Source organism: Anguilla rostrata, chromosome 4 (assembly GCF_018555375.3).
Source record: "Anguilla rostrata isolate EN2019 chromosome 4, ASM1855537v3, whole genome shotgun sequence".
NCBI classification, from domain to species: Eukaryota; Metazoa; Chordata; class Actinopteri; order Anguilliformes; family Anguillidae; genus Anguilla; species Anguilla rostrata.
This window is the reverse complement of record NC_057936.1, coordinates 60,429,918-60,446,147: the sequence shown is the minus strand read 5'-3', so window position 1 is coordinate 60,446,147 and position 16,230 is coordinate 60,429,918. Positions and strand designations below refer to the sequence as shown.

General features: G+C 41.0%; 4 protein-coding genes across 4 annotated transcripts; all 4 read right to left on the bottom strand.

Annotated features, from left to right (window-relative positions):
• Positions 1-600: 600 nt before the first annotated feature.
• On the bottom strand, positions 601-4,151 carry LOC135254158 (tripartite motif-containing protein 16-like). The gene is made up of 4 exons (XM_064334137.1): positions 4,144-4,151; positions 3,885-3,985; positions 3,638-3,697; positions 601-2,327 (listed from the first exon to the last, which is right to left on the bottom strand). Exons 1-4 carry the CDS (start codon positions 4,149-4,151, stop codon positions 1,789-1,791), a joined length of 708 nt encoding a protein of 235 aa, XP_064190207.1. The 3' UTR covers positions 601-1,788.
• On the bottom strand, positions 3,948-5,667 carry LOC135253878 (E3 ubiquitin/ISG15 ligase TRIM25-like). Its single transcript, XM_064333705.1, has 3 exons — positions 5,039-5,667; positions 4,670-4,765; positions 3,948-4,434 (listed from the first exon to the last, which is right to left on the bottom strand). Exons 1-3 carry the CDS (start codon positions 5,627-5,629, stop codon positions 4,180-4,182), a joined length of 942 nt encoding a protein of 313 aa, XP_064189775.1. The 5' UTR covers positions 5,630-5,667; the 3' UTR covers positions 3,948-4,179.
• Positions 5,668-7,006: 1,339 nt separating this feature from the next.
• On the bottom strand, positions 7,007-11,071 carry LOC135254157 (tripartite motif-containing protein 16-like). Its single transcript, XM_064334136.1, has 6 exons — positions 11,068-11,071; positions 10,818-10,912; positions 10,353-10,586; positions 10,050-10,203; positions 9,802-9,861; positions 7,007-8,678 (listed from the first exon to the last, which is right to left on the bottom strand). The coding sequence occupies exons 1-6, from the start codon at positions 11,069-11,071 to the stop codon at positions 8,140-8,142; spliced, it is 1,086 nt and encodes a 361-aa protein (XP_064190206.1). The 3' UTR covers positions 7,007-8,139.
• Positions 11,072-11,079: 8 nt separating this feature from the next.
• On the bottom strand, positions 11,080-12,213 carry LOC135253876 (E3 ubiquitin/ISG15 ligase TRIM25-like). The gene has a single exon (XM_064333700.1). It carries the CDS (start codon positions 11,772-11,774, stop codon positions 11,139-11,141), a length of 636 nt encoding a protein of 211 aa, XP_064189770.1. The 5' UTR covers positions 11,775-12,213; the 3' UTR covers positions 11,080-11,138.
• Positions 12,214-16,230: the final 4,017 nt, after the last annotated feature.

Genomic DNA, 16,230 nt, shown 5'->3' with positions numbered 1-16,230 from the left:
GGGACTAACTCAAGGACTAAATTCAGTCAAGCTAACTCAGGTACTAAATTCAACTAAGCCAATTCAGGTACTAAATTCAGCTGAGCTAATTCAGGAACTAAATTCATCTGAACTAAGGGACAAAAATCAGGAGAGCTAACTCAGGTTCTAAATTCAGCTGAGCTACAGTAACTAAGGTACTAAATTGAGCTTAGGGGCAGTATACCTGAATGCAAATACATTCCTGTTGAAAACTGCAACCGAACTTCATCAAACAAAAAAAATGACAATAATGATTGTACTGGCATGATTCTGGGGGAAGGACCAAAGCAGTCGGGGGTACGTACAGCACCACAGTAGGGTCCCACAGGTGGGCCAGTGGCGTCCGGCCCGTCGTAGAGCTTCAGGAGTTTGTTCTGACAGTCCCCGGGGTCGTCAATGCTGAACTGGGCGAAGGTGACGGTTACCACGCGTCCCACAGGCACTTGGACGTTAGCGTAGGTGCCGGGGAAACTGGGACTGGTGAAGGAACTCTGTTCTCCATACAGTATCCCCCCACAGCCTGGAGCACACACAAACACATATGAATACACACACACACACACAGACACACAATTACCGGATATCATTCCCCAATCAGGTTCTCTTTCTAACCAGACTCAAAAACAGGCCACAGTTCATAATAAAGCATTTGCATGATTTATTGATTTATTGAACTCTTCAATAATAAAGTAATCAGCACCCAGACAATTGTTGCCCAGTTCATTCAAATAAAAAAAGTTTTACATGCAGATGATGTAGTGATTCATATAAACAAAAAATAAACCAGTATTTTTAATGTCTTGTCTTTCTTTCTTTTAAGATTATATATTTATTTTCTCCTATACATTGAGCGGTAACATAGCTAATTCTATAAACATAAAAATCATATCACTTATTCTCACTGGGAAATAGGGTCATGTAATCACTTTTGTAATCAACAGACATTTCTCATCAATTGAGTTAAAAACGTTAAATTTAATAGGTTAACATAATATTTAAAAGTAAATTATGATAGAATAAACATAATATAATTATAAATAAATTCTCGCTCTGATTGCTCTTGAAGTGAAGAGGATTCCACTGAGTCCCTAACTTTCAGCACCAGCATTTATATCTTCCCATTTGGAAGGCAGGTTACAGAAAAGACCATCAGTACTATAACCGTTACTCTATCATATGTTTAAGAGCATGTATACATTTTATAAATCATATGGAAATCAAGTGTAGATGCTTCCCAAAATGAACAGTGAAATCACATTTGCAGGGAGGTATGAAGTACGTAATGCTCGGAAGAAAATAAAAAAGTGCTCTGCAAACCCCACACATTGCACATAATTGATCCCTTACACATACACTACATGGCCAAAGGTATGAGGACACCTGAGATCTAACATCTCATCCAAATTATGGGCATTAATATTGCTGCAGGAATTTTCTTCTGTTCAGCCAGAAGAGCATCAGTGAGGTCAGGCACTGATTAGGCGACTAGGCCTGGCTCGCAATTGGCTGTGCAATTGAACCCAAAGGTGTTGGATGGGGTTGAGGTCAGGGCTCTGTAAAGGTCCATTTCTATATGGACCTTGCTGTGTGCCCGGGAGCATTGTCATGCTGAAACGTGAAAGGGCCTTCCCCAAACTTTTGGGGAAGCTCAGAAAAGTCAAGAATGTGATTGCATGCATGGCATTCAGATCTGCCTTCAATTGCTCTTGCGTGTCCACTTTAGAGGTTGCAGTGTGCCTGTCATTAATGTTAAAGATGAATGTCATCTCAGTGCGATCCCACTGTGCACAGTTTAATGGTAGACCCTGCAGTGTTAGCATAGAACCCAGGATAGAGGGGCTGAGTGAATGTGGTCTGGACTCTGTGCAGGGGGGTCATTGTGCGAGAGACGCTGTAGAAGGACAGAGTTCCTGCCCTGTGTTCCAGGTACACTCCTATTCTGGAGGAGGGAGCCACAGGGAGTGTTATACATATTTTGTTGTGATAAAAATAACATTTGGAAGGAGTGCACCACAGGCTCCAGGACTTGTCATTATATCCAAGGAGAGCATTGTGACCCCACCCATTCCTCATTATCCCTTCATATGACACTGCTATATAAACATCCCCTTTCCCACTCCACTCAACCTCCCAGTAATGGCGTCCAGACAGACCCTCTCTGCACAGCACTTGCTCCCAGTAGTCAAATCTGGCTGGGTGATCAGGATATGACTGGCTCTCTTTGACACGGGTCACCTCTCTGTCCCCTTCGGGCAGAGACAGTTTTGAACATGCTGTGTTGGGGTCCAGTGTGAGATGACAGTAGTCTGAAAGAAGAGATCAATATTTTAATCCAGATAGTACTAAACATGGTAGTTCAAACAAAATACAAATTTAAAATATATTTTTTTAAATTCACAATTCACCTAAATTATGTTTTATTTTATTATTGATTAAATATTTAATAAATGATTCACACATTTACAAAATGTTTCCAGTATTCACAGTTATTTTATATTTAATAGATAAAAAAAATGTTCCATTCATATTAATTCCATTTGTATGACTCCACTTCCAATATACATACTGAAGTACAAATGTGTCTGTGTGTGTTTGTGTGTGTATGTGTACCAATTAAGTGTGTGCAACAACGTCACTCTCTGTATCTATTTAGCTGCTAAAATTATCTGTCTGTATGTATATTTGGAAATAAACTGGAAGTAGGTGTGGCCTACACCAGAAGTGACAAAAGAAAATATATAGAAATTTTCTCAACTTAAAATAGAGCATTTATTAACTACAACAAATGATGATGTACTTGCAACCTAACATTTGTGATCACAGGTGCTTTAGCCATCTGGACAATTAATATCGCTGGCTAGTTAGCTAGGTGGCTATGAGAAAGCTTATTATGTTGACCTTCTATTCCTATGCATTTAAAAAGGTCATTTTTGCCAGTAGGAAAACCTATGAAAATATGTGAGAAAGTATAAATGGTACACACATAATGTACATTAATTTCTATAAAATAAAAAGCCCTTTAAAATTTACTTGGTCTATTGTTTATCGGACAAAATCCATATCAGCTAGTGGCAAAATTATAGTACACGGTTCAATTCCTACATGTTTTCCACCACTGGAAAAAAAATGTGCATGTATCTAACAAGGGTCTCCAAAGAAAGTCAAATTTAAACATTGAAAATTTACTTTTTTTTTCTTACAATATGTGCTATTGTTATCAGTTTAGATACTGTATTTTACAAGACAAAAAGGGACCTTGTTTTCAAAAAAACAGCTGAGGCTTTTATTCTGATGATCTGAATGGCCTCTACTGCAAGTGAACTAGACTCCCAAATGAGCTGATAGATAAGGAGCACTAAACCAATAAACTCCACCCACATATACCTGTACACACACACACACACACACACCCCACACACACATGCACACACATACACGCACACGCGTGCACGCGCACACACACGTGCCCACACAAGCCCATAGATATGGTAACATTTGACTTTACAAAGATGCAATAGAACAGATTATAGATGAAGTTACTGGTACTGGGAAGAGGGAACTACAGGGTATGGGTGTTTCATTTAAATGTTCTGCTCTTGAATGGAAATGGACTTACACTGTAAGAACTCCTCTCTAACTGCGGGTTGCGGAATTTGCAGAATATCAACCTCTTTCACTGCGGTACACAAAGAGACAGAAGCAACACTTGAGATATGCCCATGACACAGAAAATTCCCTTACATTTCCAAAAGATTTAATAAAAAACTTCATCTTAATAGTTTCTTATTTTCACATATTAATTAAACTTCAATTTTACATGTACGTTTAACTGGATGAAATGTAGCAAATCTTTTTTCCTCTACCTGATTCAGTGATCTTCAGTAATCCCCTTTTGCAAAAATCCTCCAGTTGCTCTTTCAGTTCAGAAATCGATTTGACTGCAGCTTCAAAGGAGACGTGTGGACTGAAAGTGGATAAGTTTCCAGGTACATCAGGGGCACAGAGAGGCTGACAGTTCTGCAGACAGACAGGCAGACAGCCAAACAGACAGACAGGTGAATGGTCTCAATCTATATTCCTGTGCAGATGCCTGGAGCAGATCTTTGAAAATGAAGAACATGCCTCACCATGTACGTACAATGTACATAGTGCAGACTGTCAGAGAGCCAGTGATGGTACCTGGAGGAAATTAATGTGATCCTCTATGTGTGAAAGCTGCTCCAGCTCAGCATTTCTCCTCTTCAGCTCAGCAAGCTCATGCTCCAGTTGCTTGAGGAGTTTTTCAGTCCTACTCACTGCAGCCTTCTCCTGATCTCTGATCAGCGCTATCACCTCAGAGCACCTTCTCTCAATAGAGCACATCAGCTCAGTAAAGAGTCTCTCATTGTCCTCCACTGCTGTCTGTGCAGAACACTGTTAGGAGACACAGAGAGAGGAGGACATTTTAACAAGACTTTTCACTCAGCTCTTACAGGGACCCCAGGCAGCTTGTTCCAAAAAGTGTGCCTCAGTGGGATTGCGCTCCACAGGGGGGGAAAGTGGCCTAACACTGGGCTCCTCACTGGTTGACTGGAGGAGAGCTCTGACTGAGCCCTGAAATGGTTCTTCCAGGAGCCAGCTATTGTCTTCTCCTCTGGTCAGTACCCACCTTGAGCGACTGTACAGCCTGTCTCAGATCCTGCAGCTCCTTCTCTCTCTCCTGGATTCTCTGCTGAAATTTACTCTGTGTCACCCCCAACTGCTTCTGTTGATCACAAATATAATTTATCCAGTGTTAAATTATGCAATTTCTTGGAAGTTATCCTTATGCTAAGGATAGGAACAGCTTTTCCAGGATCATGTAAAAAGCAGATTTAAACTGACAGTTGACCTATAGCAGAAGTGGTGATTTTAAATGACTCATCAAACAGCCTGACCTGGAGGTTAGGTAAGACTGAATTCCCAGCAAATATACTATCTGTCATCACAGTAAAAAAAAAGAGAATGGAATATTATGCGTAATAATTTCAGTCCTTACCTGTTTCTCAGTCCTTTCTGTTGCAGCTGAGACTGTATCATGGCCTTTGTGTTTATCCATCGTACACAGATAACAGATACACTGCTGATCGGTACGGCAGTAAATCTCCAGCAGTTTGTCATGATGAGGGCAGATCTTTTCCTGCAGGTTTCCAGCAGCTTTGACCAGCTTATGCTTCTTAAGAGGAGGAGATTCATAGTGAGACTGGAGGTGAGTTTCACAATAAGAGGCTAGACACACCAGACAGAACTTGACGGCTTTGCCCTTTCTCCCAGTGCAGACATCACACGCCACGTCTCCAGGTCCAGCGTAACAGTGAGCAGGATGAGCAGCTTGGAGTCCTGTCTTCTTCAGTTTTGCCACCACTTCAGCTAGCGTGGTATTTTTTCTTAAAACAGGCCTTGGAGTGAATGTCTCTCTGCACTGGGGACAGCTGTAGACTCCAGTATGATCATGCTGGTCCCAGTAGCCCTTAATACATCCCATACAGTGACTGTGTCCACAGGAAATTGTCACCGGATCCTTCAGCAGATCCAGACAGATCGCACAGCGCAACTGGTCCTGATCTAGTAAAACTCCAGCTTCAGCCATTTTGCTGCTCACACTGACAGAGATAGAGTTTAGTTTAATTTCTCAGAAACTGTGAGTCAGACGGAGCAGGAGTGGGTGTTGTTTCTCTTAATCTGCGTGAGAAAGAGCAGGAGATATTTCCTTGCTTCTGAGTAGACCCACCTATTAACTGACCTTTGCTATTTTACAGCACACACTGACAGAGATAAGATTTGTTTCTTTGAAACTGTGATAAAGAGAGTGGGAGTAACTTCCTGGTTCTGCCCACAGTTGCAGGTGTGATGGTGGACTGAGGCCAGGCTGAGCACAGCAGAGCTTGTTGAGAGAAAGCTGTGATCTGTTTGGTCGTACCTGTTTCTGACCGGAGGCTTGGTTAGTGGGGTCAAGCCAGAGTAGGTGAATAGTGGGGACAGTACCAGCACAGAGCATGCAGTCACTCACAAACTGTAAACTTATGTATTTTATTTTCACACACCTAATGCACTCCACAAACAGTCAAATGAGAAGTTTTGTTCTTTTAAATGAGTGCACTTCTATATATGTCCATTTTGTGTGAGTATCTGATGATTTTATTGGCTGACGTACCAAAATGTCCAATGGGGAGATATATTCTTTTTAGGTCTGGAGGATCTGTGATGTAATCAGCAGGAAAAAGAATAACACTCCATTACTGATGTATGCATGTGATTGGTTGAGTATGAGAACATGTAATGATGTGAGCATGTGATTGGTTGAGAACAAGAACATGAGGTTGCAGAGGCCGACCAGAGTTTGGCTGCAGCAAGAGTTTCCAGGCTGAACTTGCTCTGTGCATTTTATGTGCTTCACTCATTTTTTTTCACCAGCAGAGGGCAGCAATATACAGCAAATGCAGAAACATATAAGACTGAGCTTGAAAAAAAGCAGCAAGTTAGGTTAAAAAATATTTTTCCTCAATGGGAAGAAGGTACACTCACAAACATTGATGAGGAAAAAGTCAAAAGAAGAAGAAATTTCAGGAAGTGTGGAGCAGCAGCACAAGAACTACAAACTGTGGGAGACAGAATCCTTCCGGAAACAGACCTAACAGCCCCTCCCTGCTGGGCTCTACTGGGAATCTCACCTGTTTTTTCTGCAGAGTAATGTCATAAAAATCTTTTAACTAAAAAATGGGTGTTCACCTTTTGTAATCTGGGGAAGGGGTTAAATAATATGCTTTACTTGCAGCGAGACTCTGCCAATCATCTCTCACATTGAGAAATTCTGTCAGCATCTATCAGAGGTGAATCTCAAGCAGCCAGAACCCGCCTTCCCAGGTAAAGCAGGGCTATATGGCTGGGGTAGGTGAGGTCCAGGATAGTATCTGATACCCTTCACCACTCAGGTTCTGTTTCTAACCAGACACAAAACAGGCCACAGTTCATAATAAAGCATTTGCATTATTTATTGATTTATTGAACTCTTCAATAATAAAGTAATCAGCACCCAGTCAATTGTTGCCCAGTTCATTCAAACAAAAAAAGTTTTACATGCAGATGATGTAGTGATTCATATAAACAAAAAATAAACCAGTATTTTTAATGTCTTGTCTTTCTTTCTTTTAAGATTATATATTTATTTTCTCCCATACATTGAGCGGTAACATAGCTAATTCTATAAACATAAAAATCATATCACTTATTCTCACTGGGAAATAGGGTCATGTAATCACTTTTGTAATCAACAGACATTTCTCATCAATTGAGTTAAAAACGTTAAATTGAATAGGTTAACATAATATTTAAAAGTAAATTATGATAGAATAAACATAATATAATTAGAAATAAATTCTCGCTCTGATTGCTCTTGAAGTGAAGAGGATTCCACTGAGTCCCTAACTTTCAGCACCAGCATTTATATCTTCCCATTTGGAAGGCAGGTTACAGAAAAGACCATCAGTACTATAACCGTTACTCTATCATATGTTTAAGAGCATGTATACATTTTATAAATCATATGGAAATCAAGTGTAGATGCTTCCCAAAATGAACAGTGAAATCACATTTGCAGAGAGGTATGAAGTACGTAATGCTCGGAAGAAAATAAAAAAGTGCTCTGCAAACCCCACACATTGCACATAATTGATCCCTTACACATACACTACATGGCCAGAAGTATGAGGACACCTGAGATCTAACATCTCATCCAAATTATGGGCATTAATATTGCTGCAGGAATTTTCTTCTGTTCAGCCAGAAGAACATCAGTGAGGTCAGGCACTGATTAGGCCATTAGGCCTGGCTCGCAATTGGCTTTGCAATTGAACCCAAAGGTGTTGGATGGGGTTGAGGTCAGGGCTCTGTAAAGGTCCATTTCTATATGGACCTTGCTGTGTGCCCGGGAGCATTGTCATGCTGAAATGTGAAAGGGCCTTCCCCAAACTTTTGGGGAAGCTCAGAAAAGTCAAGAATGTGATTGCATGCATGGCATTCAGATTTGCCTTCAATTGCTCTTGCGTGTCCACTTTAGAGGTTGCAGTGTGCCTGTCATTAATGTTAAAGATGAATGTCATCTCAGTGCGATCCCACTGTGCACAGTTTAATGGTAGACCCTGCAGTGTTAGCATAGAACCCAGGATAGAGGGGCTGAGTGAATGTGGTCTGGACTCTGTGCAGCAGGGCCATTGTGTCAGAGACACTGTAGAAGGACAGAGTTCCTGCCCTGTGATCCAGGTACACTCCTATTCTGGAGGAGGGAGCCACAGGGAGTGTTATATATATTTTGTTGTGATAAAAATAACATTTGGAAGGAGTGCACCACAGGCTCCAGGACTTGTCATTATATCCAAGGAGAGTATTGTGACCCCACCCTTTCCTCATTATCCCTTCATATGACACTGCTATATAAACATCCCCTTTCCCACTCCACTCAACCTCCCAGTAATGGCGTCCAGACAGACCCTCTCTGCACAGCACTTGCTCCCAGTAGTCAAATCTGGCTGGGTGATCAGGATATGACTGGCTCTCTTTGACACGGGTCACCTCTTTGTTCCCCTTGGACAGGGACAGTTGTGAATAGGCTGTGTTGGGGTCCAGTGTGAGATGACAGTAATCTGAAAGAAGTGGAGATAAATATTTCAATCCAGATAGTACTAAACATGATAGTTCAAATCTCTAAATAACAATTAAATTTACAATTTAACTGTTTTTTTTAATTCAAAATGCACCAAAATTATGTTTTATTTTATTATTGACAAAAATATTTAATAAAGGATTCACACACAATGTGTTTCTAGTATTTACAATAATTTCATGGAATTAAAAATGTCAGGCATTTATATTTAATGGATATTAAAAATGTCCCATTCATTTTAATTTAATTTATATGGCTCCACCTTCAATATTTTGAAGTACAAATGTGTGTCTGTGTTCATGTGTGTGTATGTATACCTATTAAGTGTGTGCAACAAAGTCACTCTCCGTATCTATTCAGATGCCAAAATTATCTGTGTCTGTATGCGTATTTGGAAATAAACTGGAAGTAGGTGTGGCCTAAACTGAAAGTGACAATGAGAAAATATAGAGAAATCTATTTTTTTTTCCAACTTAAAAATAGAGCTTTCATTAACTACAACAAACTTGCTAATGTGCTTGCAACCTAACTTCAGCGATCACAGGTTGTTTATCCATCTGGACAATTAATATTGCCAGCTAGTTAGCTAGGTGGCTATGAGCAAGCTTGTTATGTTGACCTAAACAAGCAATTATGTTCTTAGAATATGCAGTATTACCAATTCAGATATTGTATTTTACAAGACAAAGGGACCTTGTTTTCTAAAAGACAGCTGAGGCTCTTATTCTGATTATTTGAATGGCCTCTGCTGCAAGTGAACTAGACTCCCAGATGAGCTGATAGATAAGAAGCACTAAACTAATAACCTCCACACAGGGCATTTATTTAAAACTAAAATAAACATGAATTATTTACATATACTGTACCCGCATACACACATACACACACACACTTGTACAAAATTATCCACAATATATTCGTATGCCTACAGAGATGATAACTAGGCAGTTAGATAATTAATTTATTAATGTTCGATAGTGAGCTCACTATATTAAGAGGCAATAGAACAGATTATAGATGAAGTTATTGGTACTGGGAAGAGGGAAATACAGGGTATGGGTGTTTCATTTAAATGTTCTGCTCTTGAATGAAAATAGACTTACATTGTAAGAACTCATCTCTAACTGTCGGTTTTGGAATTTGTATAACATCAGCCTCTTTCACTGTGGTACAGAAAGAGACAGAAGCAACACTTGAGACACACAGGTCACAGAAAATGGCCTTACATTTCCAAATGATTTAAAATAAATTAACTACATCTTCATATTTCGAAATTTTCACATATTGATTGAACTTTACTTTTACATATATATTTAACTGAATAAAATTTTGCAATTCCTTTTCCCTCTACCTGATTCAGTGATCTTAAGAAATCCCCTTTTGCAGACGTCCTTCAGTTGCTTTTTCAGTTCAGAAACAGATTTGACTGCAGCTTCAAAGGAAACTTGAGGAATGATAGTGGGTATGTCTCCAGGTCCAGGATGGGCACAAAGAGACGGGCAGTTCTACAGACAGATAAACAGACAGACAACAGTCTCAAATCAGATTCTGTCCAGATACCAGGAGCAGATCTTTGTAAATGAGGAACACGCCTCACCTTGTATGTACTGTACAATGTGCATAGTGCAGTCCGTGAGACAGCCAGTAATGTTACCTGTAGGAAATAGATCTGATCCTCTGTGTGTGAAAGCTGCTCCACCTCAGTGTATATCCTCCTAAACTCAGCAATCTCCTGCTCCAGTTGCTCCAGGAGTCCTTCAGCCCGACTCACTGCAGCTTTCTCCTGATCTCTGATCAGAGCTATCACCTCAGAGCGCCTTCTTTCAATAGAGTGGATCAACTCAGCAAAGAGTCTCTTGCTGTCCTCCACTGCTGCCTGTGCAGAGCTCTGTTAGAGAGAAGAGGGATGTACATTTTAACTAGGCCTTTCACTCAGCTCTTACTGGGACCCCAGGCAGCCTGTTCCCCACAGTGTGGCTCAGTGGGATTGAGCCCCACGGGGCTGGAAAGTGACACAACACTGGGCTCCACACTGGCTGACTGGAGGCGAGCTCTGGCTGAGCTCTGAAATGGCTAGTCCAGCAGCCAGCTGCTGTCTTCTCCTCTGGTCAGTACCCACCTTGAGTGACTGCACAGCCTGTCTCAGATCCTGTAGCCCCTCCTCTCTCTCCTGGATTCCCTGCTGGAATTCACTCTGTTCACCCCCAACTGCTTCTGTTGATCACAAATATAATTTATCCAGTGTTAAATTATGCAATTTCTTGGAAGTTATCCTTATGCTAAGAATAGGAACAGCTTTTCCAGGATCATGTAAAAAGCAGATTTAAATTGACAGTTGACCTATAGCAGAAGTGGTGATTTTAAATGACTCATCAAACAGCCTGACCTGGAGGTTAGGTAAGGCCGAATTCCCACCTTTAAGCCAAGATGATCTCTGTCATCACAGGAAAAAATAAGTGTTATGTGTAAGAATTTCAGTCCTTACCTGTTTCTCAGTCCTTTCTGTTGCAGCTGAGACTGATTCATGACCTCTGTGTTTATCCATCGTACACAGATAACAGATACACTGCTGATCAGTTTGACAGTAAATCTCCAGCAGTTTGTCATGATGAGAGCAGATCTTCTCCGGCAGGTTTCCAGTAGCTTTGACCAGTTTATGTTTCTTAAGAGCAGGAGATTCATAATGAGACTGGAGGTGAGTTTCACAATAAGAGGCCAGACACACCAGACAGGACCTGACAGCTTTGCACTTTCTCCCAGTGCAGACATCACACGCCACGTCTCCAGGTCCAGCATAACAGTGAGCAGGAGGAGCAGCTTGGAGTCCTGTCTTCTTCAATTTCTCCACCACTTCAGCCAGCATGGTGTTTTTTCTTAAAATGGGCCTTGGGGCATAGGTCTCTCTGCACTGGGGACAGCTGTAGACTCCAGTATGATCATCATGATCCCAGTATCCTTTAATACAGCCCATACAGTAACTGTGTCCACAGGAAATAGTCACCGGATCCTTCAGCAGATCCAGACAGATCGCACAGCGCAACTGGTCCTGATCTAGTAAAACTCCAGCTTCAGCCATTTTGCTGCTCACACTGACAGAGATAGAGTTTAGTTTAATTTCTCAGAAACTGTGAGTCAGACGGAGCAGGAGTGGGTGTTGTTTCCCTGAATCTGTGAAAAATAATCAGCTTCTGAGTAGACCCGCCTATAAACTGGCCTCTGCTATTTTACTGCACACACTGACAGAGTTAAGTTTTGTTTCTCTGTAACTGTGACAAAGAGAGTGGGAATGACTTCCTGGTTCTGCCCACAGTTGCAGGTGTGATGGTGGACTGAGGCCAGGCTGAGCACAGCAGAGCTTGTTGAGAGAAAGGTGTGATCTGTTTGGTCGTACCTGTTTCTGACGGGAGGCTTGGTTGATGGAATCAAGCCAGAGTATAAAAATCAATGACGACTGTACCAGCACGGAGTCTGCAATCACTCACAAACTCCTCCTTATATTTGTTATTATTTGTGCAAGTAATGTTCTCTACAAACATACAAAACACAGGCAACAATGGCTACAGCTGAATGCACTCAACGTGCAGCAAGATGATTCACTTTTCCTCCGGCCCTCTATTGGTTACAGTGCCTGCCAATCACCTTGGGGGACCTTCAAGTTTCTTTCAGTGATGCAGCCCAGACCATAGACATGCATATTTATCTAGACAGGAAAGCATGCCCTCAGCCAACCTAAGCTGTGAAACCCTAGTAGTAAGCTTGTACTGTTCACGTCTTCGTTGTTGAGGGCAAAACATTAAGCTCCCCATTAAAGTTAATGGGGAATATCAGACTTTTGAAGGTAACATAAAACTTCCCCGACGGTATTTTGAAACTCTACTGACGACCGTTACATTTCATATGAAAAGCAGATTGAAAAATAGGCATTATGTAATAAAATATGCACATTTTGATAAATATTTTCCCAAGACCTCTGGACCAAAACAACCATTGTTTCAGAAACTGCTGCACATACAGAAATGCGAAGTAGAGGCCATTTCCCGATACTTCCTAGGCTTCACTGACTAGCCACTCCTACCCTCTCCAGATCCTACGTACGCACTATGGCCCAGATCCTGGTAGGGATCCGGGTAGCATATTTGAGTTTGGCTCAGTTGGCTAATTAGCTGTATCCACCAGTGCCTGTTCACTCGTTGGGAAACAAGCACAAGTCTTTCGATTCCCCCCATGAGTTTATAAAAGTGCTAAAACGTGTCAGATTGTACATGGGGCTCATTATTTAATTGTGATGAGAAGTAGGAAATACAGAAAATGAATACAGGACTTCTTGCCCTTCCCTTATCTAGAGAATATGAGAATATGGAAATTTGTTTACCAGAACAGTACTTTCCAATTATTAGGTGTGAAAAATGTAAAACCAAGAAATTTATAGAATTTTAAAAATAATTTATTAAATTTTCATGGCTGGAGCTGAGGACTGAACTGACAAGCTTTACCTGTGTCTGATCATAAGTGTATGCTATTATTAAAAAAGGAATCTAGACCAATTCATGTTTCTTTGCTGTTTTGGCATGCAAAGAAACACAAGAACATAAGGAGAACAGGCCATTCAGCCCATCTAGAACATACAGTACAGTACAGTACATCTATAGCTTAAGAACATATGATAATGAGGAGGACAGTCCATTCAGTACATCTATGGCATAAGAACATATGATAATGAGGAGGACAGTCCATTCAGTACATCTATAGCTTAAGAACATATGATAATGAGGAGGACAGTCCATTCAGTACATCTATGGCATAAGAACATATGATAATGAGGAAGACAGTCCATTCAGTACATCTATAGCTTAAGAACATATGATAATGAGGAGGACAGTCCATTCAGTACATCTATAGCTTAAGAACGTATAGCATAAGAATGTACAGTGTCCTCCATATTCTTTGGGACAAAGACATATTTTGTCTCGATTTGACTCTGCACTCCACAATTTTTTTTTCTTTTTCAAACTAGTCACATACAGTTCAAATGGCTTTTATGAAAGGCCTTTACGTACATTTTGGTTTCAGCATGCAGAAATGACAAAACTCTTTACCACTCTGCCCATCTATAACATGAATACATATGAACTTTGTCACAGGGCATGTGACACACCTTGGGGGGGGGGGGGGGGATGCCGAGACACAGGGAGATGCGGTAATTCCGGTTTTAATGGTATGTACCGCATTTTTCATGCAGACAGAGAGCTCATTCGCTAAATAAACCGACAAAGCCTTCTCGCCAAATGCAACCCAGGTATATACGCCTACTTAACCAGTAGCTAGGATGGGTCAAATGCAGAGGACAAATTACCCCACAGGGTTCAATAAAGCACATCTTATTTTAGCTGCGTGCCCCAGATTATGACAATTCCCCCTCCCTCTGCTTCCCCCAGCCACAAATACAGAATGAGTACAAGCCATTCAGCCCATCTAGAACATAAGAACATATGAATACATAATGAGGAGAACAGGCCATGCATTTAATTTGGAACATAAGAACATGTGAATACAATGGTGTTTCCCAGCACTGCCGCATTCTCCCTGCCCAAGGTGTCACATTGGCGTGCGACAGTTGGTGCCGAAACCAGGGAGGGAGCGGTCTTGGCGTAAGCCGAATTAGCCTTTGGCTGAATTCTCACGTGGAAGGTGTGTGGTAGTTGGTCCATCGGCGAGGCGGATTAGTCTCGGTTGCGCCCTGGCTGGTGGAGAGAGCGCACGCACCTGGGCTGCGTTAGCTAATCAGCCCAGGTGCTTAAAGCTGTGCTGCTCTCCAAAGTTCGGGGCCGAGACCGGGAGCTAACACCGAGAGCGCAATTATGATTTTCGTTTAGTTCCATTTAGAGCACTGGAAAAGAAAGCAATCCTCGACTGGGATGCTGGAGGAGCTGGACCTGGCCTGGCTGGGAACATAAGAACATAATAATACACAATGAGCAGAACAGGCCATGCATTCCATCTAGAACATAAGAACATAATAACAGATAATGAGCAGAACAGGCCATGCATTCCATCTAGAACATAAGAACATAATAACAGATAATGAGCAGAACAGGCCATGCATTCCATCTAGAACACAAGAACATAATAACAGATAATGAGCAGAACAGGCCATGCATTCCATCTAGAACATAAGAACATATGACTATATGATGAGGAGAACAGGCCATTCGGCACATCTAGGCTCCTCATTTGCTGACGGTGTCCAGCTCTTTGTCAAGCCTGGATTTAAACTATCTGAGGGTCTCTGCTGCTACTACCAGTTTCTATAACCTGGCAAGTTGTGCCACACATTGGCAAGTCTATATGTAAAATACATTTAAAAAAACATGTTTGTACACCTACTTCATAATTAAATATTTTAATACATGCCATTATTTCAGTATTTCTGACATAATATCTTTTAATCTGTAAAAATAGGTTTAAAAAAAAGTCTTGGTGCTGCCCTCAAATGTTAGAAAAATGTAAGCCTTCCACTCCCAATCATGTCTGAGTACCTCTTTGGAGATACTACTACATGTAGATGTCAATCAAGATATCCAGTCGAAAATTTGTTGCCACCCACAAATTCGTCACTTTAATTTTTAAATACGATGGAACACTCAGCACCTGATTGACTAGATTGGATTCGGCTCAATGTTTTTTCAAACTCTATCATATTCTACTTAAACAGTCCACTAAAATATGAAAACTGACTTAAAACCTATCTCACAACAAGAAGGTGCATGGTTCGAATCCTGGCCAGGGCCTTACTGCGAGGAGTTTGCATGCTCTCCCCGTGTCTGCGTGGGTTTCATCCGGGTTGCCCAGTTTCCGCCCACAGTCTAAAGACATGCAGGTTTGGTTAACTGGAGTCTAAATTTCCCATAGGTATGAGTGTGTGAGTCAATGGTGTGTTTGCCCTGTGATGGACTGGCAAACTGTCCAGGGTGTATTCCTGCCTCTCGCCCAATGCACACTGGGATAGGCTCAAGCGGGTGTAGATAATGGATGGATGGAAAAACCTACCCTTGAAAGGGTTAAGGCAAGATCACAATTATGTGTTTAGAATGTTATTTAAGAAACATTCCAATACTTATGTCACAATTACTACTGGGAACAGAAAGCAATGGAGTTCCAGAACATTGAAAAATTTTGAAAAAAAAAAAAAACCACCAGCTCCAGGTCACCACAGTGATAATTATTTTCAAATTTTCTATTGAAAATGTAATGGGAAGTGTCTCTTGTTTTAATTCATGTATAATGACTGCATAGTGTTACATGTACAATGACATGCAAAAAAATAAATAAATCAATAAATGGGCAAACGTCATAAATTTTAGGGTAATATTTTGGTGGGGTATGCATATTGAATACTCTCCTATTTTTTCAACTGTTAATTGTCTTGTCTTGTGATGCTAGAATAAATAAGGTTGGTTCAAACCTCCATGTGACTAAACAAAGATGCTGTTAAAAATGTTCAAAAGACCCTGCAGTTCCTCTAATTTAAACAG

Excerpts from the sequence above, each read along its gene's own strand:
- LOC135254158 (XM_064334137.1), bottom strand. Across the intron at positions 3,698-3,884 it reads ACTGAAGATCACTGAATCAG|TGAAAGAGGTTGATATTCTG; the intron begins GTAGAGGAAAAA and ends TGTGTACCGCAG. Across the intron at positions 2,328-3,637 it reads TAGAGAGGAGTTCTTACAGT|ACTACTGTCATCTCACACTG; the intron begins GTAAGTCCATTT and ends CTCTTCTTTCAG.
- LOC135253878 (XM_064333705.1), bottom strand. The coding sequence starts at position 5,629 with ATGGCTGAAGCTGGAGTTTTACTAGATCAGGACCAGTTGCGCTGTGCG. Across the intron at positions 4,766-5,038 it reads CAGAAAGGACTGAGAAACAG|AAGCAGTTGGGGGTGACACA; the intron begins GTAAGGACTGAA and ends TGTGATCAACAG. Across the intron at positions 4,435-4,669 it reads AGGCTGTACAGTCGCTCAAG|TGTTCTGCACAGACAGCAGT; the intron begins GTGGGTACTGAC and ends GTCTCCTAACAG.
- LOC135254157 (XM_064334136.1), bottom strand. Across the intron at positions 10,587-10,817 it reads AGGCTGTGCAGTCACTCAAG|AGCTCTGCACAGGCAGCAGT; the intron begins GTGGGTACTGAC and ends TCTCTCTAACAG. Across the intron at positions 9,862-10,049 it reads TCTTAAGATCACTGAATCAG|TGAAAGAGGCTGATGTTATA; the intron begins GTAGAGGGAAAA and ends TCTGTACCACAG.
- LOC135253876 (XM_064333700.1), bottom strand. The coding sequence starts at position 11,774 with ATGGCTGAAGCTGGAGTTTTACTAGATCAGGACCAGTTGCGCTGTGCG.